This window comes from Chiloscyllium plagiosum, chromosome 25 (assembly GCF_004010195.1).
Source record: "Chiloscyllium plagiosum isolate BGI_BamShark_2017 chromosome 25, ASM401019v2, whole genome shotgun sequence".
Classification (NCBI taxonomy): Eukaryota; Metazoa; Chordata; class Chondrichthyes; order Orectolobiformes; family Hemiscylliidae; genus Chiloscyllium; species Chiloscyllium plagiosum.
Genome location: NC_057734.1, coordinates 11,496,321 through 11,523,937, shown reverse-complemented (window position 1 = coordinate 11,523,937; position 27,617 = coordinate 11,496,321). Strand labels below are relative to the sequence as shown.

The window sequence follows — 27,617 nt, the reverse complement described above, 5'->3', positions numbered from 1 at the left end:
AAAACATTATCTTACTTTCTCCTTTTGCCTTCATCTTTACTCTGAGGTCAGGTTTTACTCCAGACTGCTCTTTGGAATAAGTTGTAACAAATACAACTTCATGTTTTTTTAAAAAATGTGATGTTGACATCATGACAACAGTATCTTGGTAGATGACTTTAAGAACAGTGATGAGCAATATTCCCTCCTATTTTTCTTTAGTGTGAGACCCATTTGTTTCTTTGCATGGTATCTTTGATATTGCTGTATATGCATTCATCTTAAAAGGACTGCTGTTTGTAACACAGCCTATTTGTCCACATGCAACACATCCCTGATTGTTTTGTAGCTCACCCCACTAGTGCAGTTTAAAGTGAGTGTTCACAATTAGTGAATTCAAATATCTCAGGCAAAGCCAAATTTTATTTCCTGTCATGAGATTTCAAATAGGTCATTTGGAATGTGCCCTCATTAACTTCTACTTTTGATATGAAAACCTATACAATTAAAATTAGCTGGACAACTAGGATTTGTAAATTAGGCTACTTATGATCATTAAAAACTGCACAATAAGAATGGTTGATTGTAGTGCTTTAATTAAAACTTGCACTGATATAATGTCTTTAAAACATCTCCATTGCATCAGGCCTTAAAACTATATATTTGAGAAAGATGTGGGGAAATAGTGAAGAAAACATGAAAGCTTATAAAATGAAACAAAAATCAAAAGATGAAAATAAAGAAGCAAAGGAAGATGCAGATGTGGAGGACACGGGGAAAAAAGGGCATGAAACAATACACTGAGCAGGTGATTCAATTACAGAGCTCTCTCAGTTCACAGGAATGTGTATACTTCCTCACTGCCAAACAAAATGCATGGCTAGCTTGCAATGCATATACTGTAATTCTGTAATAATTCTATAGTTATGCCATGTTAAATTCGTAAGTCTAGTTTACTCAAAGGGAACTCAAAATTGGACATCTGTGAGACACTGCTGACTAACAGCAGTACTTATGTAGGAGAATGTGGATATGAAAAATCTTACTAGGACTTATACACTTAATAGTAAGGTCCTAGGGAGTGTTGCTGATCAAAGAGACCTTGGAGTGCAGGTTCATAGCTCCTTGATAGTAGAGTCGCAGGTGTACATCTCTATGATTCTATGAAGCAAACTTAAACTACAATCAATTTCTCGGACATTGCATCACAAAAGACAAAGCAAAATAGCGTTCCTTCTACAAATTTCAGTTCCCATAATTACCTTTATGGAAGTAAGGTTTTTGTAGAACTCAGAGTCCAGGGACGGAAGTTCATCAATTGAGCTGTACAAAGCACTATGATGATGTCCAAGCACCTGACTGAGGAAGAAGGAAGCAAAAGGGACATCCACTACAATTCCCTGTAAGGGTGAAAAGAAAAAAGGGTACATTCGATTTGAATTGGAAATTTTTGTTCTCACTTCCCAAATACCACAGCCTTGCCTCATTAAGCCCTGCAACTGCTTCAAGCTCAATTTCGAGCCTACATCCTTCAGTCCTTGGAATTTGATGAAGAGTCACTGGACCAGAAACATTAATTCTGTTTTCTCCCAAAGATGCTGCCAGACCTGCTGAGTTTCTCCAGCAATTCCTGTTTTTGTTTCAGATCTCCAGCATTTGTGGTTCTTTGTTTTAAGACCATAAGACATAGGAGAGGAAGGAAGGCCATTCAGCCCATCGAGTCCACTCCGCCATTCAATCATGTGGAGCATTTCAACTCCACTTACCCGCATTCTCCCCGTAGCCCTTAATTCCTTGTGACATCAAGGAATCCTTGTGTCCTTGTTCCTATATCTCAATCCTATCATTGATTGCAAAAGAATTTTCCAAACTACTCTCCCTGCACATTCTGCTGAGCTAATTTTTGATCCTTCTTTAAAAAACATCCTGAAAACCTATTCCTTCAACTGTGACCTTAGTTGTAGCTTTCACTGTTGCTAGTATCCAATTCTCCACTGTAAAATGTTTTGCAAAGCTGACCATATTAAAGATTTGGAGGTGCTGGCATTGGACTGGGGTATACACAGTTAAAAATCACACAACACCAGGTGAGAGTCCAACAGGTTTATTTGGAAGCATTATCTGTCAGAGCGCTGCTCCTTCATCAGGTGGTTATGGAGTATAAGATCGTAAGACACAGAAGTTTTAGCAAAAATTTACAGTGTGACGCAACTGAAATAATATATTGAAAAAGACCTGGATTGTTTGTTAAGTCCCTCATCTTTCAGAATGATCATGTTGGTTTCAGTTCTTTCACATGTAAATCCTAAAACCTTTTTTAAAGTTACATTCTCAAATGAACTTTAACAATAGGTGCCACGTCAGCTCAGATAATGCATTGAAGGTGTGAGGTGAATGTCTGTCTGTCTGTGCCCCAATGATCAAACTGATTCTATTTCTAACTAAAGGATTTACAGAATCTTAGAAACATATATGCGTGTGCGCATGCATGTGAGTGTAAAGGGGTATATGTCTGTGAAAGGGTGTGTTTGAGGAGAGTGTGTATGTGTGTATAGGAGAGGGGGTATGCACGAGTGTATGGGTCTGTTGGAATGTGTGTGTGCGCGGTGCAATGGGGTCACCTGCAGTGAGACATGAACCCAAGGTCCCAGTTGAGGCCATCCTCATGGATACCAAACTTGGCTATCAGCACCTGCTCGACCACTAGACCCCCCACACACACACCCACAAATAAGTTTGTGGGGTGAATTAGTACTTGCATAATTACATTTAATTTTGCTCAAAAAGTGCATGAATCCATGTAAGATTCTGTAAAGCCCTTTATTAGAAATAGAACCAGTCTGAACATTGGGGCACAGACAGACATTAACCTCACACCTTCGATGTATTATTTGAGCTGACATGGCACCTATTGTTAAAGTTCACTTGAGAATGTAAGTTCAAAAAAGTTCTGGGATTTACATATAGAAGAACTGAAACCAACATGGTCATTCTAAAAGATGAGAGACTTAAACAATCCAGGTCTTTTTCAATATATCATTTCAGTTACATCAAACTGTAAACTTTTGCTATAAATTCGGTGTCTGACGATCTTATACTCCACAACCACGTGATGAAGGAACAGTGCTCAGAAAGCTAGTGCTTCCAAATAAACCTGTTGTACTATAACGGGTGTTGTGTGATTTTTAACTGACTATATTAAAAGCAGAATATAAAAGTAAGCACTGTTGTTTCCTTTGAGTCTGAAAGGTGCCATCTTCTCTTATGGAGCATTTTGAAATCCTACTTGTTCACTTCTCTGTTTAATTCATGCATTTGCTGAAGCTTTAATCCTCACATTTTCCTTGTGATAAGTGCCTTTGGAAACATAATTGAATTCAAGTTTGAAGAATGGTGTATAGATTTGAAAAATATTTCAATGTTGAATTGACCTGAGGGTGATTTAAAGGAGATACTTCTTCAACATTCACTCAGTGTAAGACTATGCAACATGAATAAGGCAGGGCAAGCAACTGAGGTGTCAGTGAGGGAGCACTTTGGGGCAAGTCATCATAATTCTATTAGTTTTAAAATAGTAAGGAAAAGGATAGAACTGATCAAAAAATTAAAGCTCTAAATTGGAGTAATAATTCTCTCATTTTGACAGTATTAAACAGAAACTTTCAAAAGTTGGCTGGGGAAGGCTATTTGCAGGTGAAAGGACAGTTGGGAAGTGGGAAGCCTTTAAAAATGAGATAACAAGAGTTCAGTAATAATATGTTCCTGTTAGTGCAAAAGGAAAGGCTGGTAGGCGTAGAGAATGCTAGATGTTTAGAAAAATTGAGGCTCAATTCTGGTCAAGATAAAGAAGGCAGCGTATGTCAGGTATAGTTAGCTGAGATCAAGTGAATTCCTACAGAAGTATAAGGACAGTAGGAGTGTACTTAAGGAGGAAATCAGGACAGCAAAAAGGACACATGATATAGCTTTGACAAACAGAGTTAAAGGAGAATCTAAAGCAGTTCTACAAGTACTTGAAGAAGGGCTTATGCCCGAAACGTTGATTCTCCTGTTCCCTGGATGCTGCCTGACCTGCGCTGTTCCAGCAACACATTTTCAGCTTTTTTGAAGAATTAACAAAGATGACTGATGAAGGCAGAGCAGTAGACGTTGTTTATTTGGATTTCAGCAAAGCATTTGACAAGGTTTGGCATAGTAGACTGGTTAGTGAGGTTAGATTACATGGGATCTGGGGGAACTAGCCAGTTGGATACAAAATTGGCTTGAATGTAGGACACAGAGGGTGGTGGTGGAGGCTTGCTTTTTAGACTGGACACCTGCCACCAGTAGTGTGTAATGAGGATCAGTGCTGGGTGCACTGTTTTTGGTCATTTATATAAATGATTTTATTGTGAATATAGGTGGTTTGGTTAGTAAGTTTGCAGATGACACCAAACTAGGTGATGTAGTTGTCAGTAAAGAAGGTTATCTCAGGAGTACAATGGGACCTTGATCATATGGGCCAATAGGCCAAGGAGTGGCAGATGGAGTTTAATTTGGATAAATCCAAGGTGTTGCATTTTGGTAAGACAAACCAGGTCAAGACTTATACATTTAACGGTAGGGGCCTGGGGAGTATTGCCAAACAAAGAGATCTTAGGGTGCGGATGCATTGTTCCTCGAAAGTGGAGGTGTAGTTAGACAGGGGGGTGAAGGTGGCATTTGGCACACTTGCCTTCTTTGGTAAGAACATTGAATATAGGAGTTGGGATGTCATGTTGCGGTTGTACAGAGCATTGATGAGTCCACTTTTAGAGTACTGCGTACAAATCTGGTCATCCTTCCATAGGAAGCATGTCACTAAACCTGAGATGGTGCAGAAAAAGTTTACAAGGATGTTGCCAGGACTGGAGGGCTTGAGTTATAGGAAGAAGCTGAATAGGATGGGGCTTTTCTTCCCCTGGAGTGGAGGGGTGACCTTATAGAGGTTTATAAAATCATAAAAGGCATGGATAGTGTGAATAGCCAAGGTCTTTTTCCAAGGATGGGGGACAAAATTAGAGGACATAGATTTGAGGTGAGAGGGGAAAGATTTAAAAGGCACCTGAGGGATAACCTTTTCACACAGAGGTCAGTGCATGTGTAGAATGAGCTGCCAGAGAAAGTGCTAGAGGTGGGTACAATTACAACATTCAAAAAGCATCTGTATAGGCATATGAATAGGAAGATTTTAGAGGGATGTAGGCCAAATGCAGGCAAATGGAACTAGATTAGATTGTGATATTTAGTCAGCACAGACAAGTTGGCCCAAAAGGGTCTGTTTCCATGCTGTATGACTCCACGACTAGACTTTATCACCACATCTTCAATGCAATTCACATTCCTGCAGTTTTAATGGCAGGTACTATAGCAGTTCAAACAAAATAAAGCAAACAAAACATAAATTCACAGGAGTTTTCCACAGATATAAAGAGACCATTAGGCCTGACAATTATTAATAGCTTTTCACAAGATATCAGACCTTTTCTGTGGGCCAAATTATTAACCAGCACTGATTCATACAAGGTTTGCTAGCCCTATTTATACCTCGTAGACAGCTTTTCCAAGCATTTTTCCAACAAATTCGAAAAGCTGCAAGTGGTTCTCGTGGATGTAAGAGGTGGGGGACGGATATAGTCGCTCATCTCCACTGGTAGTCTGTAAGAGAGAAAGCAAACTAAAAACTATGCAGGGAAGAAATGCACTGGAGTTGCACATAGATTAAAAGGGTTAACCTGAGTAAATGAAAACAGACCGCCCAAGTCCATATATTCAGCGAGCACAGGAGGTGAAACAGAGGGGGGAAAGGAAGAAGAGGGAAAAAGAGGGCAGGAGGGAGGAGGGAATGATGGAAAGGAAGAAGGGGAAGGAGGGGAGAGAGAGACCAGAGAGAGTGAGTGAGACCAAGAGGGGTTGAGATACAGCTGAGCAGCACGCAAACATAAATTTACACTGGGAAAGCAAGAACAATTCCATATATTAATAGAATAAGTATAGTTTGAAAGTAGACTATTTGCCTCATCAAGTATACACCAGCCCTCCGAAGAGAATCCCTCCCATACTCACCCCCATCCTAAACTTGTGACCCTGCATTTACCATGGCTAGCCCACCTAGCCTCCACATCCCTGGACACTAAGACAATTTGGGATGGACAATCCACTTAACCTATACATTCGTGGACACTATGGCAATTTACCACATCCAATCCACCTAACCTGCGCATCCTTGGACTGTGGGAAGAAACCGGAGCACCTGGAAGAAACCCATGCAGTCACAGGGAGAATGTGCAAATTCCAGAGAGTCAAAGGGTGAAATCGAACCCAGGTCCCTGATGCTATGAGGCAGCAGTACTAACCACTGAGACATCATGCAGACAGCACAGCAGGCAGAGGGAAATAAACTTCAATAGACAGTCAGAGGTATGAAGCAGGTCCTTTGATTTCATTTTCTTCAATATGGAGATGCCAGTGTTGGACTGGGGTGGACAAAGTCAGGAGTCACACAACACTGGGTTATAGTCCAAAGGGTTTATATGAAATCACAAGCTTCTAGAGCAGTGCTCCATTATTGTGATTTCAAATAAACCTGTTGGACTATAACTTGGGGTCATGTGACTTCTGCCTTTGCATTTTCTTCCACATTTTACCCAAACAATGGTTTACCTTGAAGAGATTCAGAGCAGGGTCAAAAACCTTCTTAATGATTTCTTCTAAAAATTCTTTGAAAACACCATCCTGATCAATCCCAGCCTCATCCACTCCTAGATCATTCACAAATTTCACTCTGATAACTCCTTTCATAGTGTTCACAGGGAGACGTCGTAACTGTTCGTAACCATCCTAGAAACAAAGAAAACATCTGTTGTCAACCTATTACTAAAGAAACAATGAAAACGGTGAAAGAAGCTGCCCTCATATCCCCAAACATCCCAAAGTAGTCCACAGCCTTTGAATAGCTTCTGAAGTACAATTATTGTTGCTTTATAAATAAATAAACAAATGCCAACTTGAACACACCAACATCCTGGAAAACATCAGAGATAAATTGCCACTCGTTCTGTTGAAATGGTGTTGCTCATAAATTAATGTCAGGCAGGTCTCTTAGCAAACTCCTTTGATCTTTTTTACATAGTATTATAGGATTTTTTTTTCCAACCAGCTGAAAAAGAGATGAAGCCCTGGTATGATATCTTATGGAAAAGATCGGACAATGCAGCAATCCCTCACTGAAGTGTCAGGGTCAAATCAGGGAGTAGGTGTGCAATATGTGACCTGTGACTCAGAACCAATGAATACCACTATTGAGCCAAAGTGACATTAAATAATATACAAGGTGTTTTAGGAACTAATTTCTTGAGGGATATTGCATGGCTGATTGTCATATTTTATGAATCATACTGACTACGACATGAATCAGAACTACGTTTCATTAATTTGTAAAGACACTTTTAAAAAAATACATGTTCTTTTTTTTGGTTAAAATTAACAAGCAATCTAATGCTTGCTATTGGTCTTTAAAGCTCCATGCAGTGAAACAAGTACTTTTTGGGAACATTACATATATTACCAACATTATTATATTACATTATGTGGTGCCACATTATAAGAAAGATGTGAATGCATTGAACAGAGTGCAGGAGCGATTTAACAGAATGGTTCTAGAAATTTCAACGATGAGGACAGATTAAAGAAGTTGGACTGTTCTCCCTGGAGAGAAGGCCAAGAGATCTGATTGAGGTTTTCAAAATCATAAGTGGATAAAGTAGATAGGGTAAAGCTATTTCTGCTTGTAAATTATATAAGATGGTGGAAGAGTAGATTTGGAGTGATGTGCAAATGAAGGAAGGATGTGAGAAAATGCTTTTTCACACATCGGGTTGTTAGTGCTTGGATTCATTGCCCAGAAATGTGGTGGAGGCAGGTTTGATTGAGGCATTCAATTGATGGTGTTAAATGGTCCATTGAATATTAATGGTGTGCAGGGATATGGGGAAAACGTAGGAGGTTGGCAATAGGTAATGGAGCTGGTGCAGGCGAGATGGATGAATGGCTGCCTCCTGCAGAGAGTAATTCTGTGATTTTGATTATGAAGCTTATTTTGGAGTCACTTGTGGCTTTGCAGCATTTTGCACTTCCATTTAATCTTTGGCAATTACTGCAGTATTTCCTGAACTGGATTTCAGCACCGATCCCTCAGTTCTTCAGTCCAGTAAAATAAAAACAACAAATTGTCATTTAGAGGCATGACTACCACTGCGTTCCCAGGTAAATTAATGAGTTTTACTGAAACCATGCTTCTCATAAAGTCCTAAGGGTTCCACAGTGTTTCCCTTCCTTTCTAATCAGACTAAGAAAGGCATCAGGCACTGAAATTCCTGCCAAACGCTTAAATTTCATTAACCTTTGTTACAGAATCCAAACAATATTAAGAATGGCTGTTGAACAACCTAGTGTTTGGCATTAAAGCACACAACACAGTCTAAAGCCACATATAGGTGGTCAGTCTAGGTTCTTATTTATGACAGATTCCAAGGCAGGGACAGAAATCACAAGCCCCATGCTACTCCTGACCTGTGCCAGAGTTATTAGGCCCTGATTTATTCTCCGGTCCTGGTCCCGGCCCTTGGCATGTGCCATTGTCAAGTTTCAGAGCAGTAATAGCAGTAGCCTGAGAACCAATTTTCAACTTCTAAACTCGCTTCAAACAGAAGAGTAATAACATTCTGTTCTGTTTAGGATTAAGCATGGATTACTAATATTGCAGTGGCTCAGAATCGCAAGTGTGATACATCAAGCCTAAACATTTATCTGACACTTCAACAGCAGCCTTCTAGCATACAGATTTGACTTTCCACGGCAGAATCCAGTCTACATTATCATTCGCCTTTACATCTCCTGTCACTACAGTATTTACACAGGCATTGTATTTGGAAGCTTAATGTTAAATTTATTTTTCTAGAAATATGAATACTTAATGTCAAAAACCACTAAGAACTAATATTGGGGGCCACTGGATTGGAAAATTACACAACTCCACATACAAATGGTTAACTCAATTATTCCACTGCTACTGTAGAGCAACATGTACAGAAACATTGGAAAATATGTTCATATTTTGACTTTATCCGCATGCATTTGTCAATAAGATTGGTAAGGAATACAAAGGGCTTTCTTCCTCCTTCATATCCCCACATACCCAGTGTACCTATGTCACATTTCCTTAAAAAAAAAACAATCAAACAATAAATTAAAATTTATGACTAAAAGTATAAATATAAAAGGATGACTGAAGTACCAAATTTAGATACTATCCGAGAAAATTTGGGGAGTGTCTTGACCTCTTTACTGTATCTGTAAAATAGAGAAAAGAAAGCCTAACAGTGGGAATATTAAAATTAAAGTCTGTTAAAGCAAAGCACAATGTATCATATCCTGGGTATGTTACCTCAAGCATTCGGGATCTGCGTATTGTAATGTGGATGACATGAGGAGATGCAGAACTCGTCTCCACCAATCCAAGTGACTCCTTTTCCTTTGTTACCATGTTTCGGAAAAGCAGCACCCTCTGACAACCGAAAGGACAAGCAAGTTTCATTCAATCAGCAAAACAACTCAAACAGATAAAATGATTATTTCAGATCACTATCAAATAATTATTCTGTAAACAGTAATAAGCTTTTAAGTGAAATTTGAATTAAACCTTCAAAGTGGCTTTCCTCCTTTTACAATTCTTAACATGATCATCATTATTAAATGAGTAACCATCTGACAGCACATCACAGAATAGAAGGAGCTTAGATTTACAAATTTTGAGTGCATCAAAATTAAGATTGTCAAAATACATACAATAAAAGATAGAAAGGCAATGACCATGCTGCATTTCATTTTAAATGATGCAGAACTCTTATTTATTTTGTCATGGAATTCGATCGTTCTCCTTTCCCCAGCTAAGACCATTTATGAAAATTGAAATCTGGGTCACTCTTGATTATGCAACAACCCCCACGGTTTACCAGAAAGGGCCCTTTCACGCAAACAGATAATACACTTCAAGTATGATGTACTGACATCAATACATCAAATGTATTGCTTGTTTAAGTGAATGATATTGCAGAGCACATAAGACTGGCTTAGGATGAACTATTTATCTGATCGAAATGAATGGTAATGCTGAAGCATTTAAGTTAAACACTACTGGCAGCCCACTTAAAATAGCAGCACCCTAACACAGTAACTCCAGCAAGACCATTAATAATGTAGCTCAGTGTGCCAGATCAGTTAGCTGCAATATTTTAACAAATCAGAATAGTATTTTTGTCCATTATATTTTAAGAGTTACTAGGAAAATTGCTTAAGCAATAGCCAGGGTACTTAGGAGGTTTGTTGTTAGATGGACAATTCAATTAAGTGGGACTATTCCTACAAACCTTGTCATTATTCATAAACGTACTTACATTTTTATGTGGAATTGTGTGTGGGATATACTGCAATAGTAACTGAGCTCTCTTCTTCCCTTTATCCAAATCCTGGAATATCAGGCTAGGTTTCAGATCCCTTTATGAATAAGATAAATAGTTTGTCATTCAGATAAAGAACATCCAAATCATCTTGGCAGGGAAGGAGCACAAAAAGAAACTTTAGTCAAAAAGGAATTCAAAGTTTCAGTCTTTCAATCAATATTCCTAACATGTAAATAAAGTGTCAGGCATATTTTAATCAATACTTAAAACTGATTTTTTAAGGAAGAGCACAAATAATATTTGTAGATTCTAACAAGATTGGAAACCTTTTGGTACAGACAAGAGTTTATGGTGTCTCATTATGTTAAATGTCTCAAAGTGCATCAAATCATCAGACCATAATACACAGAAGCAGAAATTGGACCATTCAGCCCATCAAGTCTGCTCCCCATTCAATCATGGCGGACAAGTTTTTCAATCCCATTCTCCCACTTTCTCCCCATAACTCTTGCTTTTCTTGATACTCAAGAACCTATCTATCTCTATCTTAAATATATTCAGTCACCTGGCTTCCACAGCCTTCTGTGGCAATGAATTCCATAGATTCGCCACTCGCTGAAGATGTTTCTCCTTATCTCCGTTCTAAAAGGTCTTCCTTTTACTCTAAGGTTGTACACTCTGGTGCTACTCTCTCTTACCAATGTAAACATCTTCCAAACAGCTACTCTGTCAAGACGATACAGTATTCTGTATGCTTCAATTAGATTCTCCCTCATCCTTCTAAACTCCACCAAGTATAGACCCAGAGCCTTCAAACATTCCTCATATGTTAAGCTTTTCATCATTCTAGTGAACCTCCTCTGAACACGTTCCAGGTTCAGTACATCCTTCCTTTGATATGGGGCCCAAAACTGCACACAATACTCCAAATCTGGTCTGACCAGAGCCTTATACAGCCTTGGAAGTACATTACTCCTTTTATATTCAGGTCCTCAAAATAAATGCCATCATCACATTTGCTTTTCTAACTACTGACTCAACCTGCAGTTTACCTTGAGAGAATCCTGGACTAGAACACCCAAGTCTCTTTGCACTTCAGACTTCTGAACTTTCTCCCCATTGAGAAAATAGTCCGTGCCTCTATTCTTCCAAACAAAAGACATGACCCCACACTTTCCCATCTTATACTCCACCTGCTACTTCTTTGCCCACTCTCCTAACCTGTCTAAATCCCTCTGCAGCCTCCCTGCCTCCTCAATGCTAGCTGTCCCTCGACCTATCTTTGTATCATCTGCAAAATTAGCCAGAATGCCCTCAGTTCCTTCATCTAGATCATTAATGTATAAACCATTAAATATTTAGTAGCAAAATTATCTAAAAAGCCGATGAGGCAGCCATTCTGTATCTGCAACATGCTGAATGACCATTTAATCTGATTTTTATTTTGCTAGTAATTGGCTGTGCATTGTTCCAATTAGGAAAGCCATGAAATTATATAAACGTATTTCACCAAACAGCTCTGGAATCGTTCTGTAACAGCTCCTTTATCATACAAGCTTGTGTGCCCCAATTACCAACAGCATTTCCACTCAGGAACACAAAGGACATCCACCAGGTCATAATTCATAGATAATTAAACTGGTTGCAATCTATAAAGAACTTTTTACAAACAACTAAAATATGGTAAAGCATGGAATGAAATACCACAATTCTAATTCACAATTCCTTGTTTTAGGAACATTAATTTTAGAATGCATTAATTTCAGTGCAAACTATGGCATCACTAGTATACCAAGATGAAGGAAAACTGGTTTCTGTCCTTAGAGAGAAAGTTATGAATGAATGAATTCTGGCAAAAAAGTGGGAATCAAAACATTTTGACACCAAAGTCATAAGATCTACAGATTATAATTGTTATTTCTAGAGACAAAGACTTCTAAATAATTGTTCTCAAAATCTCATGGGTTGCTGCAACTAAACTCTTATAACACAAATCACCTCTGTGATTGTGACGCTATCACAGACTGCAGAAGTGCCTTTGCGTATGAAGAATATGTCTGCACATGCTGCTGATTTTACTATAATCCATTCCCAATGATTTCAGCAGCTGTGGATGTGTAGATGGCCCCCAGTGTGGCTGTTGCAACAGCGCACTTGCTGATATTCCTCCTCTTTTTCACTGGCTGAAGTTGAAGAGGGGGTTGGAGCAAAGGTCAGACAGAGCGTGGTTGCAGGGTTAGACGTTGGGGGGGGAGGCACAGGTGGAGACTGGGCCCACAAAGAGGATCTTACCCTCTTGTTGGCGTCATCTTAGCTGCCATGCTGCTTGGGAAGGAACACAACTCTGAGCAGAGAGGCCATGCCCAGCTGCTGCTGCATTTCTGGAACATGAATGAAGATGGGGCTACAGGAGCAACAGGAACAGGGTAACCAGTATAGCAATAGCCCTGGCCTCCAGGCATGGCTCCCCAGCAAGAGGCCCTCGCCAGATGAAGGAATGGTGACTGAAACGTCACCACCAGTGAGGAAAAGCTCCTCTTCATTAGCCCTAACCTCCATCTACAACTTGCCAAATCTTGGATCATAGTTCTGGAAATTTAGCGGATTTCCAGGGACTGGCTCTGCTGCTTTCTGTCACTTTGAATTGATCAAGAGAGCCCCTTTGCACATGTGCACTTTGTGCCACTTAGAAATAATGTTGACAGCATTTGCATCCCCCTTCCAATGAAGTCTAAGCTCAGTAGAATTTCTAATCTTCCCCAAGGATAATTTTTCATTTCTCTTCAAATTTATGCCTAATCCCAAAAGGTCAGGTATTGTGCTCTTGTCCCTTATGAGCATAGATGTACTATACTAATTTTTTTATCTTGCAATATTACACTAGTCAGCGATTGTTCAGTTTCAATTTTATCAATGAGCTAAATCTTATGGGAGACTATGGTCCTGCCAAAAGCCACCCGCCTCACTGAAAAACCAAGGGGGATGGGGCACAAACCTAACGGCAGGCCCAATGCCCCACTACCTAAAGGTGAGATTTCCACACTTATCAGAAAGGAACGTCCGCATTACAGAACTGGCAGCCAATCATCCCAGTAGCACCAGGCAGGCACGACTACAGGCAATCTTCGAGGTAAGCCTAGATTTCAGTCAGGCAGTGAAGGGTCACGTTCAACAGGCTGGTGGGGCAGTTAGCAGGAAGCCTAAAGTTGAGCTCAGGGGGCTCACAAAGAAGGTCTAGCTGCTTGCTGGAAGCATCGGCCTCACCACTAGAAGTGATGGTGGGATGAGGCACTTTTGTGACCTTCAATTGTCCACTTTACAGCCTCACGAGGCACAAGGGCAGACAGCTCACCAGAGGCCTTCCTCACTCTCATGTAACATTTCACATAGGTTGCAGTAAAGGTCACCTGCTGGACACTAAAGGCCCCCTGCCACATCAGGAAATGCATCAGCAACAAGGATAATTTCCAGCCCATTGAGTTTTCAGTACCTGTACATCCTTGGTAATTTCCATAAGACATTTGTTACATCTGGCCATTTTTAAAAATCAGGGAGCAGACTGCATTCAAGACAGGAAAGACTAACCACCTGACTGGTGCTTGCATCATTTTTTGGAGAAAATTATTGCAGATAAGTGGATTGTTCTCTCACCCACTGTATCAAAAGTTCATCGTTTGCTTACTTGCGCAGCCAATGATCCTCGGGAGCAAAGCGCCGTCGACAGTCTCGCTCATACAGTGTCATGAGCCACCCATGAACAGAATGGAATAGCTCCAGTTGCTCTCCATTGGCATTTTCTAGAGATCCAAAAAAAAATTAATCTAGATTTTGCCCTGATTAGGTTTCCATCTTTTCTCCATTAACAACAAAAGGCTGATTTCGTTGGTAGACAATATAGGTCAAAGAAAGTTCACTAGACTGATTCATGGGGCTAATTTAGGAGAAATTGTTCAACAAGCTGGGCCTGAATCCATTAGAGTTTAAAAGAATGAATGGTGACTTTATTAAAATGTAAGATTCTGAGGGGTCTCATTAGAATGGATGCTGAGAGGATATTTCCTCTTGTGGGAGAGATTCGAGATAAAGTGCACAGCTTAAAAACAATTAAGATAGAGATGAAGAAAATTTATTTCTTTGCAAGTTGCAAGTCTGTGGAATTCCCCTGTAAGTGGTGGAGGCAACATAATTGAGTACTTTTAAGGCCAAGTTAAATAGATTCTTGACTGACAAGTGAATCAAAGGATACAGAAAGCAGACAAGGAAGGAAAAGCCATAACCAGATCAGCCATGATCTTATCAAATGATGGAGGAAGCTTAAGGGACCAAATGGCCTTTCTCATCTCTTTATTCATACGTATGTTTGCATGAACAAGCAAAACCTTCAGACACAATTTAAGAAAAACTGGTCTGAACTTCCTCAGTTTAACAGAAACGCCATTTGTTGGATAAATTCAGATATTAATCTGCTTGCTAAGAATATAACCTACCAGAAGTTGGTATTGAGGTAACTTCTCAGTGTTCATTGTTATGCTCATGTTACTCTGCAGTATTTCCCTTTTGCCCTTTGCGAATGGAATGATGAGATTTTTAAAAAAGGAAACTAGACTGTGCATTGTATATGTCCAATTTTCACAGTAGCCCATTAGATCACTGAATGTCGAATCCAATGTTCTGAGATATAGCTCTGTCCACACGTTGTCACTTTATTCAGATTTAATGGAGTTAGGCAAGGTTGTTTATTAGTAACTAATCATGTTTGATGAGAAGTTTATTATTGGTAAAAACACCCTTCAGCAGATTAAAAATATTAAGGCCTCAACAATGTCAGGCAACACAGAAAAATCAATTAAATCCCTATGGATTGGAATGTAACAATATCAGGGATTTCAATATATTAAAATGCTTTTCTTGGGGAAGTAAATACAGCTAGAGGTGCATGGACATGATTATTTTTAAGGATCAAATAATCCAAAGTAAGAGCAGTCTGTATCATGCACTTGTATTCATTGATGACTAGATTAGGGATGCGGCCAAATTAATTTCAAAGAACAACCAACATAAGATCATTAGGACAGTATATAAGAGTTACTCACATCGGCATCATCATCTTAGCCTGAACAAGATTCAATGTTGGGTTCAGATATGAAAGGATTGTTTCTTATTTCAACACAAAGTTCAAAATGTTAAAGGATACCCTCATCACAATACACAGGAAATAGGGGCCAGAGCCTGTGTTGCCAATCTATAAAATAATGGCTAATTTTCCACCTCAATCCTTCTTTCCTGCCTTATTTTAACAACTATGAACTCCCTGATTGCCTAAGAATTTGTTAATCTCAGTGCACTTCTGAGCATTGAGTCACTCAGGGGCAAATAACTCCCCTAATCAAGCTCTTCACAATACTGACATCATTTGACAATGTGGAAAATTGCCCAGATACATCCTGTACCCAAAAAGCAGGACAAATTCAACGCTGCCAATTACTATCTCACCAGTTTACTCTTGATAATCAGTAAAATGGTGAAAGTTGTCATTAACAGTGCTATCAAGCAGTACCTGCTTGGCAATAACCTGCTCCGAGATGCCAGTTTGGGTTCTGCCAAGGCCACTGAGCTCCTGACCTCATTACAGCTTTGGTTTTAACATGGACAAAAGAACTGAATTAAAGAGCTGATGGGACAGTGACAGCCCTTCACATCAAGGATGCATTCAACCGAATTTACCATCAAGGAGCCCTAGCAAAACTGGCTTCAATGGGTATCAGGAGCAAACTCTCCAATGGCTGGAGTCATACCTGGCAATGGGAAGATGTTTGTGGTTGTTTGAGATCAGCCATTTCATCTCCAGGTCAGGAGTTCTTCAGTGCAGTGTCCTAGGCCCAACCATCTCCAGCTGCTTCATCAATGTCTTTCCCTCCATCACAAGGTCAGAAGTGAGGATGTTTTTCAATGACTGTACTATGGTCAACACCATACACGACTCCTCAGATACTGAAGCAATCCAAGTTCAAATATAACAAAAATGTGAAAATATCCTGACTTGGGCTGATAAGTGGCAAGTAACCATACAAATACAATGACCAATTCCAATAAGAGACAATCTAAACACTGTCCCTTGACGTTCACTGGTATTACCATCACTATCAACATTCTGGGGACTACCATTGACCAGAAACTTAACTTGACTTGCCACAAACACAGTAGCTACAACAGCAGATCAGAGGATGGTAATACTGTGGTGGGTAACTCACCTCCTGACTCTGCAAAGCTTGCCCACCACCTGCAAGGCACAAGTCAGGAGTGTGATGGAATACTCCCCACTTGCCTCGATAGGTGCAGCTCTGACAACCATCAAGAAGCTTGACACCATCCAGGATAAAGTAGCCCGCTTGATTGGCACCACATTCACAAACATCCACTCCCTCCACCACCGATGCTCAGTAATGCGTACTATCTACAGAATGCACTGCAGAAATTCACCACAGACCCTTAGACAGCACCTTCCAAATCTACAACTACTTCCACTAAGAAGGACAAGGGCAGCAGATCATCACCTACATGTTCCCTTTGAGACCTTCGCTATCCTGACTTGGAAATCTATTGCCATTCCTTCACTGCAGCTGGGTCAAAATCTGGGAATTTCCAAGGGCATTGGAGGTCAACCTACAGCACTGCAGCAGTTCAAGAAGGCAGCTCACCATGTTCTCAAGAGCAACTAGGGATGGGCAATAAATGCTGGCCCTACCAGCAACACCCACGTCCCCTATCCTATATATGCATAAAAAAAAACTCAAGTTTCTAAGAGAAAGAATTTCTCTTCTCAGTGATGTATCGATGATTTATCCTGTGATTTTTAGCCTTCGCTCTACAGCCAAGGGAAAACAGAACTCAGTATTTATTGTGTCAAACCTTTGAAAAAAACTTATATGTTTCAATGAAATTACCTCACATTCTTCCAAACTATAGAAAGTACGAATTCATTCTATTCAATCTCCCATCACAATACTGACCTTTCAGCTGAGGAAATCAATGTTTAATTATGAATACAGCCTCCAGTGTTTCCATAAACCTAATTTGGTTATTGCTGTGATAAGCTAATTACAACTCTTGGTATTATGGAAATAGACTCACCCTGAATGCCATCCCAGATCATTTTAAATACAAAATTATTCAGGAAGGAGGAGATGGTGACCAGCTCTTCCAGTTTGAATGAGACTTGCTCCTCATACACTTCAATATCATCCAAGATCCTGCAATAATAGTTAGAACTTAATGTAGTAGCAGAGGAAGAAGTGGACAATGGGTAAAGGAGGTGTTAGATTAAAAAAAAGAAAAAAAAAGATTACTGAGAACTAAACCAAACAACTACTAAATGAACCATGGAACATAACCAGCAGGAGCTGGGGTTTGTTTGAAGGGGCAAAGAAATACTATCAGAGCTCCAACTTATACAGGTATTAGGGATTAAATGATAAATGCTAACATTGCGACTTTGTCACCATAATGAGTCAATTGTAACATTCTTTATTAGAAAACAATTTCCAGCAGGGCTTTAAAGGTCATACTTATTGCCAAAGATGGACATGCAATAACAGCACATCACAAGAAAAGTGTGATTTTAAAACCAAATTTGACTCAGTTTGAAGATTTTGAATCAATAAAATTAAATCTGCTCACTCTTTGAAACTGCATTGTGCCATGAACACCATTTTAAAAGTAAATGGTTGAAAGGATTTCTACAAATCTGCAATGTTGCTCTCACTTCATTGGCTTGCTGCAATGAAAAGAGACAAGATGATGCAGCCAATATTAAGTCAGTCACTCAAACTTAATTGAAAGAGCTAGTAACAATAACTGGTCTAAGCATTTGCAAAAACATACTTTATAAGCCGAGGACATATATTTTCCAGTCTCCAGTATATTTTAAGAATGGCTGGCTCTGGGGTGAACACATGTTTGGTTTAGAAATATGATAATGTTCTTTCTATTAGAATATGCATCAGAACATTTGATTTGATTTATTATTGATATTTCTCCCCAGTCACATCAGAGTGTCTGGAGGGCATGATCCCAACTGACATTGCACAGGCAAGTGGAAGGACATTTAAAAAAAAATCAGTGACTGCTTTGCATACTAATTTCATCTATAAAATTAGGAAGTACTTAAGAGCAGAAGTCCTGATCTTCAACTTCTGCTCCCCTTTAAACGATATTGTTCTGTTCGTCCCTGATAAAACCATTGCACTGCGAAGTTGATCCCAAACCTCTCTCAAACTTACGTGATCAGGTGCCGTGAGCAGTCACAAAACAGCATCAGCATGGCAAGAAGAGATTTGGATTCCTCAGTATCATTGTTCAGGCACTCAAGGAAAAGCTTCAGACCCCCTTGGGGCCCCAGCTCACAAATGAACGCCCACAACTTGGGCAACAAGTCATCCAAATAGGTCAATCCTGAAACAGAGAAATACAAAACGTTTCAAAACCCAAAAGAAATTCCAATCGCTGGATACAATATAGGTAAGAATGCTCAGTCAACTCAGCATTAAACCCACATTGAAAATCATTTATAGTGCGATACTTTGACCTCCCGGTTTATGACTCAAATGTTTTAAGATATTTTTTGTTATTATTTGCTAGATTTTCGTAATGGCTCAGTCAATAGATACAATGCCTTGGAGTGAAAAACTAAATTGAAAAAGCTGTTTTAGAATCTAGATTTTATAGACTGATTTGAAAAAAAAAAGTCATTCGAAACTTGGATGAATCAGTGACAATGTCACAAATGTATTGTGTAAAGTTTTGAGGACATTCTTTAGGATGTCCGTGGGCGGCACGGCGGCACAGTGGTTAGCACTGCTGTCTCACAGTGCCAGAGACCCGGGTTCAATTCCCACCTCAGGCGACTGACTGCGTAGAGTTTGCACGTTCTCCCCGTGTCTGCGTGGGTTTCCTCCGGGTGCTCCGGTTTCCTCCCACAGTCCAAAGATGTGCAGGTTAGGTGAATTGGCCATGCTAAATTGCCCGTAGTGTTAGGTAAGGGGTAAATGTAGGGGTATGGGTGGGTTGCGCTTTGGCGGGGCGGTGTGGACTTGATGGGCCGAAGGGCCTGTTTCCACACTGTAAGTAATCTAATCTAATCTGGATTGAAGCCTAGGTAACAGAAAGGGTACAGAAGAAACTTGTTAAAATGATAAAAGGGATTAAAGACTTCAGCAATAATGAAACTCGTTAAAACTTTCACTAATGAAAGGAAAGTTTAACAGATGTAGTACAGTTGATCTAAATTCTGGTGTATTTAAAAAAGGTAAAGAAACAAAAATTTACTTCCATTGAGTTGATAATTGGAGAGCACTAATTCAAGATGATCACCAAAGGAATTTTTTAAAAATCAGGAGAAAGAACAGAGACCTAGTTGAAATAATCGTTGAAACAGAACCTTTTATAGCTTTAAAACTGGATAAATATTTGAAGAAATAAATAAATTATAAAGGGCAATGGGGAAAATTATATTGGTAAAGCATTTCCTCTTCAGCTGAACAATGCTCCGTTGAAGATAGCTGGTGAGGTGAAATCCCTTTCCACTGTATATATGGCTGCAACTTCATTCATCTGGAAACATATTTTGTCTGATACACACAAAAAATGATCGATTTTACAGGGATACTCCAAAAATACAAACTGACCTGTGAGAATCTGGAGACGAATCTGGGTGAGCGTAGTCAATGCTGTCTGATATAACACACAAATACTGCAGACCTTTTGCACCTCAGGAGAGTCCACACGCTTCCCACCCACTGGCTTCAGAATGTTTCGCATGGAGGCAGACTTCTGAAATGCTCGTTTAAAGAGATCTACAAGAAAAATCAAATCATTATATGGAAAAGTCTTTTTATACATATCTGGGTACTGATTGTGGAATTGGGTCTTGGAGACTTAACACGTTTCCAATTTCCCATTGCTAGTAGCACACATTTCGGAAAAGCATCCAATCTATATTTCAGTTGGGTACTTTAGTGCTATAGGAAAGGGGGAGACCTATTTCTATAGTCAGGTAGAGTTTTCAATCCAAGACCCAGAAAGGAAAGAAACATGTTGCAGCCAGATACATCACACAGCTGTCTAATTTCAAATCCAAATACTGTTTCTACTAGTTTTCTTGCCTCTTTACAGCATTGACTTAGGAGATATGGTCTGTGACTCCATGTAACTCACTGTCAATGATTTGTCAAGTATGGGTGTAGACAGTGAGCATATAAGCAAAATGCAATCTTTACTTAGTATCTACAAGGCCATCAGCAGAAGGAATCCTGGCTAATACATCCCATCCCATTCCAGCTCAGAATTGGTGAGACCTCAGCTGAGATGAGTCCAAAACCAAAGTGGTCTGTATGTTTTGATGTCACAACTGGACAATTTTGATGTGCATTGAACCATCAGTGAAAATGAACCCTTAGATTATTGCATTTTATTAAAGATGCAAATTAAAACAGATGCTTACTTTTGACATGAATGTTGTTTGAAGGACTGGAGAATTGAGTATTTGCCATGTCTTGGGTCTCAGCCAGTTTCTTGCTCAACACATCATGGAACAGCATACGAATGACCCGCACACTCCACAAGAACTGTAACTGCTTGGTGACTAGAGGCATTGCTTCGTTCAACCTGAGAAGAGGCAGAGAGTCATAGAGATGTACAGCATGGAAACAGACCCTTCGGTCCAACCCACTCATGCCGACAAGGTATCCCAACCCAATCTATTCCCACTTGCTAGCACCCGGCCCATATCCCTCCAAACCCTTCCTATTCATATACCCATCTAAATGTCGCTTAAATGTTGCAATTGCACCAGCCTCCACCACATCCTCTGGCAGCTCATTTCACCCTCTGCGTGAAAAAGTTGCCCCTTAGGTCTCTTTTATATCTTTCCCCTCTCACCCTAAACTTATGCCCTCTAGTTCTGGATTCCCCAACCCCAGGGAAAGGACTTATTTATCCTATCCATGCCCCTCATAATTTTGTAAACCTCTATAAGGTCACCCCTCAGCCTCCGACGCTCCGGGGAAAACAGTCCCAGCCTGTTCAGCCTCTCCCTGTAGCTCAGATCCTCCAACCCTGGCAACATCCTTGTTTATCTTTTCTGAACCCTTTCAAGTTTCACAACATCTTTGCGATATCCTGTTGTAATCTGAGGTAACCCTCTTCGCTGTCCACTACACCTCCAATTTTGGTGTCATCTGCAAACTTACTAACTGTACCTTTTATGCTTAATGATGGAGCCATGGAGAAATTTTCTCGATTGACACTTCTGAAATGATGCATTGAACACAACTATCAAGTTTTCATTTTGTTGTCATGAAATTTATTTGTGTCATAACTTTTATTATCAGGTGAAAACTGGAATTTGAAAAGCCCAACTCAATGTGAAAATGTCAATACTGAAGGAAAGAACCACACCTGAAGTTTTAGATTCAAGTCTTACATGCATTGGTATATCACAAGTGAGAAACAGACTTTCACTTGGTAATCTGGTCTGGGGAAAAGGCTCAGTGTAAAGCTGGTTTGGTATACCTATACCTTGTGTCTTTAGTCCAACTTTAGAAGAGCTCCTTCTTCTATACTAGTGAGAGATTTTCTATTTAAAACACAAACTGCCTTTCTGGTTGTCTTGTAAGAAACTGTCAACTTGAGGACAATGCGTGCATTGGCATTTTCTGCATTGAAGTGATACATAGCTTTTAACTCTCTTTAGGGTTAACTTCAACCAGGCATGATTCCGTCATAACTTTGTCTGCTGAGTTCAAAACAGCTAATTTCACAAATGCTTAAAGCTCTGGATTTGTAAGATTTACATAACGTATCCAGTATTTAATATTTTAATTACATGCCCAGGTATGATGTTATCATTGCCTGGTCAAGCTTCCTTTTTATTGAATTATTATTGTCACATTTTTCTAAATTATTGTTTATAGTTTTTCTGTTGTCTGTGGTAAGCACTCATTTAATTACAGACAGTCCCCCAGTTTCAAACAGGATCCATTCATAAATCTATTTGTATGCACATTGGAACACAACGCAGGGCAATATAAAATAGTCGTTTGTAAGTGCAGGAAACATTCATGTGGTTTATCTTTAAAATTATATCACTTCATGGGATTGCATTCATAATTACGAGTGTTCGTAAGTCAGATGTTGATAAAATCGAGGACCCTTGGTAATAGCATACGCATGAATTCTCCATGTTCCCTTTTAGGTATTTTTTTTCCTGCTAGCTAAAATGGATTTTACCATGATAATTCCAAATCAATGTTTTTAATATGCTTGTGGTGAACTAAAATAATGATACTAATTTCTTAATCGAATCTATATTTCTAACCATATATTGTTACATATTCTTGTGGAACCAGTTTAAAATGGTGGGATTTCGTGCTAAATTATGTATGACACATACTTTGGATGCACACTCAATGATAATTGTTTTAGGTTTCCACAATGTAAGAGTCTTAAGTGAATCTAAACAACAAGAAAGGAAAGTTTAAGACATCACCCCTAGGTGGGATTTAAATGCCACAACCCACTAAATTTTTGAATTAAAAAAAATTAATATTGCAAGATGGTGAGAATAATTGCAAATTAATGACAGCAAGCAGTAATTGCCAAGGGTAGGAAAGTTTTATTTTGTAAACTTGATTAAATGCTGACACTAAATTAACAAAGTTCTGGTGCTTGGAACATTTTGACACTTTCTACCCCACAGTGCTAGTATTAAATCCTCCCCAGGTCAAGCAAAGTACACATTAGATACTGTACAAATGAGTATCCTAAACCACTGATTCCATTAAGAGAGCTTCAGATTATAGAGATCAATGAATAGTGAAACCAAAATAAGTAAACACAATATCAGCTTGACAGACATTATCAGATAAACATAATGAGACAGATATCCACTGCTAGCACATACCCATAATCAACAGTCTGCGAGAACCAGCCCAGTACTGGGTGCCAGTGTGTCAGGTTGGACTTCTTCTGAGATACATACTTCTGGCAATACGACAGCATGGCAGTCAACACACTGACCAAGTGATGTGTCTCTTCCTCCAAAACTTTCTCAGATAGGTAGGCCAGATAAATTAGATTCCCTGTGTCAAATTGGACAGATTTAATTTTGAAAAAATTAAAGTTAAGAACGAACAGCCACTTTTATCAATATTCAGAGACTATTCTGTTCCATATTCCAAATAAGATTAACTTAATTCAGTTCCCCTCCCAATTTTCTCTTCACTTTCCCTGACTCATACCAGGCTCTGGTTCGATGAGCATTTGCAGCTTTGTCACACTTGGCCACATTTCCCCCCCCAATGGTTGAGCTTGAACAGTGAGCATCAGTAAACTGGTCAAGCCATGGGAGACATCATATACAAGGTTACACCAAATTCACATGCAGCTTCCCAATAAAAATCACGGAGAGTGCTGAGTACTGGGAATTTATCTTCTCTCTCAATACCCTAGAAATTGGAAATAAATTGTAGTACCCAACTTTATTAGATGTTCAGGAAGGGAAATCATGTGAGTCACTTCCAATTATCTTTTATATCACTGAGTGCCCTGATATTATCTTACTTCAGAACACAACATCAGGGTCCACTCAGTAAGTGACATAAAAGATAACTAGGAACCTGGCATGCAGTGTTTTTATTTTGCCAATGTAAGTGTAACCTTGAGTAAGTCAATATTCCTGAAACACTCACCCTGCAGACAAAGTGTATGGCTTCCCTCCAAGCATACACAGATATCGCCACATTGCTCATCTCGACTTAAAAACAGGATGAATTTCCGGAGTAGCTCATGGGTATGGATCATAGCCATGCACTTAAGAGAAAGGGACAATTCATTAAGATTTGGTGAGGAGCGGAGGAGGATATCTAGTAGCAAACTGGATGTGGTATAAGAGAACTTTGGTGTGAGACAGTCACATTGCATCACTTTCAGTTCAGAATTTCACTTAGAAACTGCTGTGATCACAGCAAAAAACAGTTTCTACTGAACTTCCTATCTATGATTATACATTTATCACAAGATATAATGCAAAGAAACGGAGTAAATCAGCAGCACACACACAGGTTGTTCTGCTATAATGCGACAATTGTGTTCCTTTGCAAACTTCTGTCATAGAAAATTGCGCTATGGAAAACTACTATAGAAAGTTGCACTGTAGAAGATCACTAATAGAAAATCGCTAAACCCGTTCACAAAGTTCACCTTATCCAAACAACGTCCACAATTGGTCAATTGCATTTTAGATGATTCATGCTAATGAAATGCATGTCATAACAGAATGACCTGTATGTCAAAGGCAACTGCTCTCAAAAACAGAAGAATGACCTGAATAGCATCAAAGACATTTATTTTTGTTAATGGAACAGCTATTTGAGTCCAAACTTCCACACATTCTATAAAGGGACAGAAAACATTTTCCTAAAAATGGTACTAAGGGAAAAAGGGGTTTTACAAAAAAATTCCAATCAAATCTCAGTATTTTATTATTTTTGAATTGATCTGAGCAATGAAATGCTTTTAGTAGCTTCTGATGTACTGGAAATATTTCCCACTAATCCTTCCCTTAATTGAAAAGTCTGCATGATGTATCTGCTTTCATTATGTACTGAGAGAGAGAGAAATGAATTCAGTCTTCACAGACACAACTGAAATACATCAACTCTTTAAAAAAACTCATTCCACAATATATGGGTAGAAAGGTGAAGAATCTAGAGATAATGCACAGATTGCAGTGTACCATAATGCAGAAATCAAAAATAATAAATCTGAAATAAAACAAAAAAAAAGATAGAAAACCAAAACAGCATCATCAGCACTTGGGAAAAAAGACACCATTCACCTTCAAGTGCTGGTCATCCCATTCTGTAGTTCTAGTGTTTTCTGTTGTAAAGACCATGATTTTGTTTTGTATTTTTTGGCATTTTTAATTGTTGTTGGAAATGGGAAAATGACTATTTTAAAAGCCAAGGACAGTCGAAAGATTGCTGCACCTTTTAAAAGGAATTGACCTGATATTCATTGTTTGTGTTTTTTTTAACAACAGCTGCTGTGGCAAGGGTTGTGGTGGAAGCTGAGTGTACTCATGTGGAGCTTTGGCCAGCAACAGACTGGGCTGCAGACTAGAGACCAGTTATCAATGACAAAGGACTTCTATCTGCGAACAACTATGTAGTTAACTCCCACATGGTTGAACAGCTCATGGGTGAGAATATTTGAGGGAGAAGCCACTGGATTTCCAAAAGGGAAGGAGCTTTCTAAAACTGTCAAGCCTGAACATATGAACAAGAAACAAGAGTAGGCCTCTTTGCCCTTTGAGTGTGCTCCATCATTCAATAAGATCATGCCTGATCTGATTTTAACGTTAACATTACAATCCTGCATATCTCCAGTAATCTTTTATTCCTTTGGTAAACAAGAATGTAGCCTGAAAAAAGACCCATATATTCCTACTCTCTGCTTCTTGTTAGCCAGCAAATCTTCTATCCATGCCAATATGTTATGAAAAATCATGAGTTTTCAGTTTCTGCTACAATCTTTGATTGGCACCTTATCAAATGCCTTCTGGAAATCCAAGTACAACACCAGTTCCCCTTTATTCAGAGTACAAGTTGCTTTTTCATGAATTCAATAAAATAAAAATAATCACTGACAAAATCATGCTGGCTCTGCCTGATTACCTTTAACTTATCCAAGTGCCCTGCTATAATGTCCTTAAAATCTTTTAACATTTTCCCTACAATAGATGAAAAAAGCTAATGTAAGCTGAGGTTATTCACAAGTAAGTCAGCGACTGTGTATACGAACCAACTACCGTATGCTTCCTGTAAGCAAGTGAAAGTACCTGAAGGAAGATCAAGGAGCAGCACCTCGAGAAGCCAAAAGGATCATCTTAACAAACGGCCTCACCCATAATATCCATTTTAATTTTGTGTGTGTGTTAGGAAAGGGAAAGTTTATAAGGGAGTTAGAGTTTTAATTAGTAGAGGAGTGTTATGGACCAGGCTAGCCCCTTCAAATCATTTCAGAAAGTAGCCTAGACCTTAACTTTGCTGGTTGTTTTAAGCAGGTGTAAGTGGACATTCCAGGAGTAATGCAGCTGGCCCAACTACTTAGTTTTAAACAAAACAGAATTTATTTGCAAGATTACCAAATGAAACACAAAGGAGGACAGAATATAGAATAACAACCTATATCAGAAAACCCACTAGGCGAAAGCAAGGACTGCAGATGCTGGAGATTAGAGTAGAGAGTGTGGTGCTGGAAAAGCACAGCAGGTCAGCCAGCATCGACATTTTGGGCAAACGCCTGCTCCTTGGATGCTGCCTGACCTGCTGTGCTTTTCCAGCACCACACTATCCAAATACCCAGGCTATCCCAACTTAAGGATGCTGTTCCAAATACTTGCAACACTTCCCATAAACACCCCTTGGCACAAAAGATAAAATGAAACACAGGGTCTTAAGGGAAAGATGTCAAAGAAAGGTAGGATCAGCATAGACCTGCTTCTTTAGGTTCAGCAGCTTCACAACAACTGACTGACTGCTGTCAGTAAACAAACAGACTGCTCAAAACAAATCAAGCCAAACTAGAGACAAGCTGAACTGGGAGAACTGGCCACTCCCTTTTCATTGTACAAGTGCTTGTTTAAAAACTTGAAAGCCTTTTTCCCGAGGCAGTATCTGTTAGCCATAATCAAAGTGACCCTAAGACCCAAAACTAGATTTTTCCGAATTGCTGCTTTTACAACCTCTCTGAAAGAAAAACCGAGGACAGCATAATGTTGTAAAAAGAGCAGCATCGTCACAACAATTACATGCTGAAGGTTCATAATGGCTTACTGCAGTTAAAATCTATTTATTTGTAATAAATATCAATTCTTGTTAGGTACACAAACCCTGTCCATGATTTCTGTCAACTTGAGTCTAAAAGACAGGGGAATTCTGCGTACTAATAAAATTTTTTTAAAACTTATGACCCCAGAAATAGGGGGATAGATTTTTTTTAGTTAGATAGACTTGATTTCCAGCACACTATCCCTGTGAGGGATAACAATTTGAATCCTATATAATATTAGCTAAGCACTCTGAAGGTAACGAGGAAGAGTAG

General features: G+C 39.2%; 1 protein-coding gene across 1 annotated transcript in view; it reads right to left on the bottom strand.

Moving 5' to 3' along the window:
- Positions 1 to 27,617, bottom strand: part of ube3b (ubiquitin protein ligase E3B) — a 56,958-nt gene that overhangs the window by 6,878 nt on the left and 22,463 nt on the right. Inside the window, exons 11-22 of the mRNA XM_043715495.1 lie at positions 24,203 to 24,323; positions 23,416 to 23,593; positions 20,956 to 21,119; positions 20,141 to 20,308; positions 18,737 to 18,908; positions 17,589 to 17,707; positions 14,140 to 14,254; positions 10,452 to 10,551; positions 9,443 to 9,562; positions 6,661 to 6,837; positions 5,545 to 5,655; positions 1,242 to 1,379 (exon numbers count right to left, since the gene is read on the bottom strand). Of these exons, the coding sequence (XP_043571430.1) occupies positions 1,242 to 1,379; positions 5,545 to 5,655; positions 6,661 to 6,837; positions 9,443 to 9,562; positions 10,452 to 10,551; positions 14,140 to 14,254; positions 17,589 to 17,707; positions 18,737 to 18,908; positions 20,141 to 20,308; positions 20,956 to 21,119; positions 23,416 to 23,593; positions 24,203 to 24,323 (1,683 nt within the window). The remainder of the gene's footprint in view (positions 1 to 1,241; positions 1,380 to 5,544; positions 5,656 to 6,660; positions 6,838 to 9,442; positions 9,563 to 10,451; positions 10,552 to 14,139; positions 14,255 to 17,588; positions 17,708 to 18,736; positions 18,909 to 20,140; positions 20,309 to 20,955; positions 21,120 to 23,415; positions 23,594 to 24,202; positions 24,324 to 27,617) is intronic.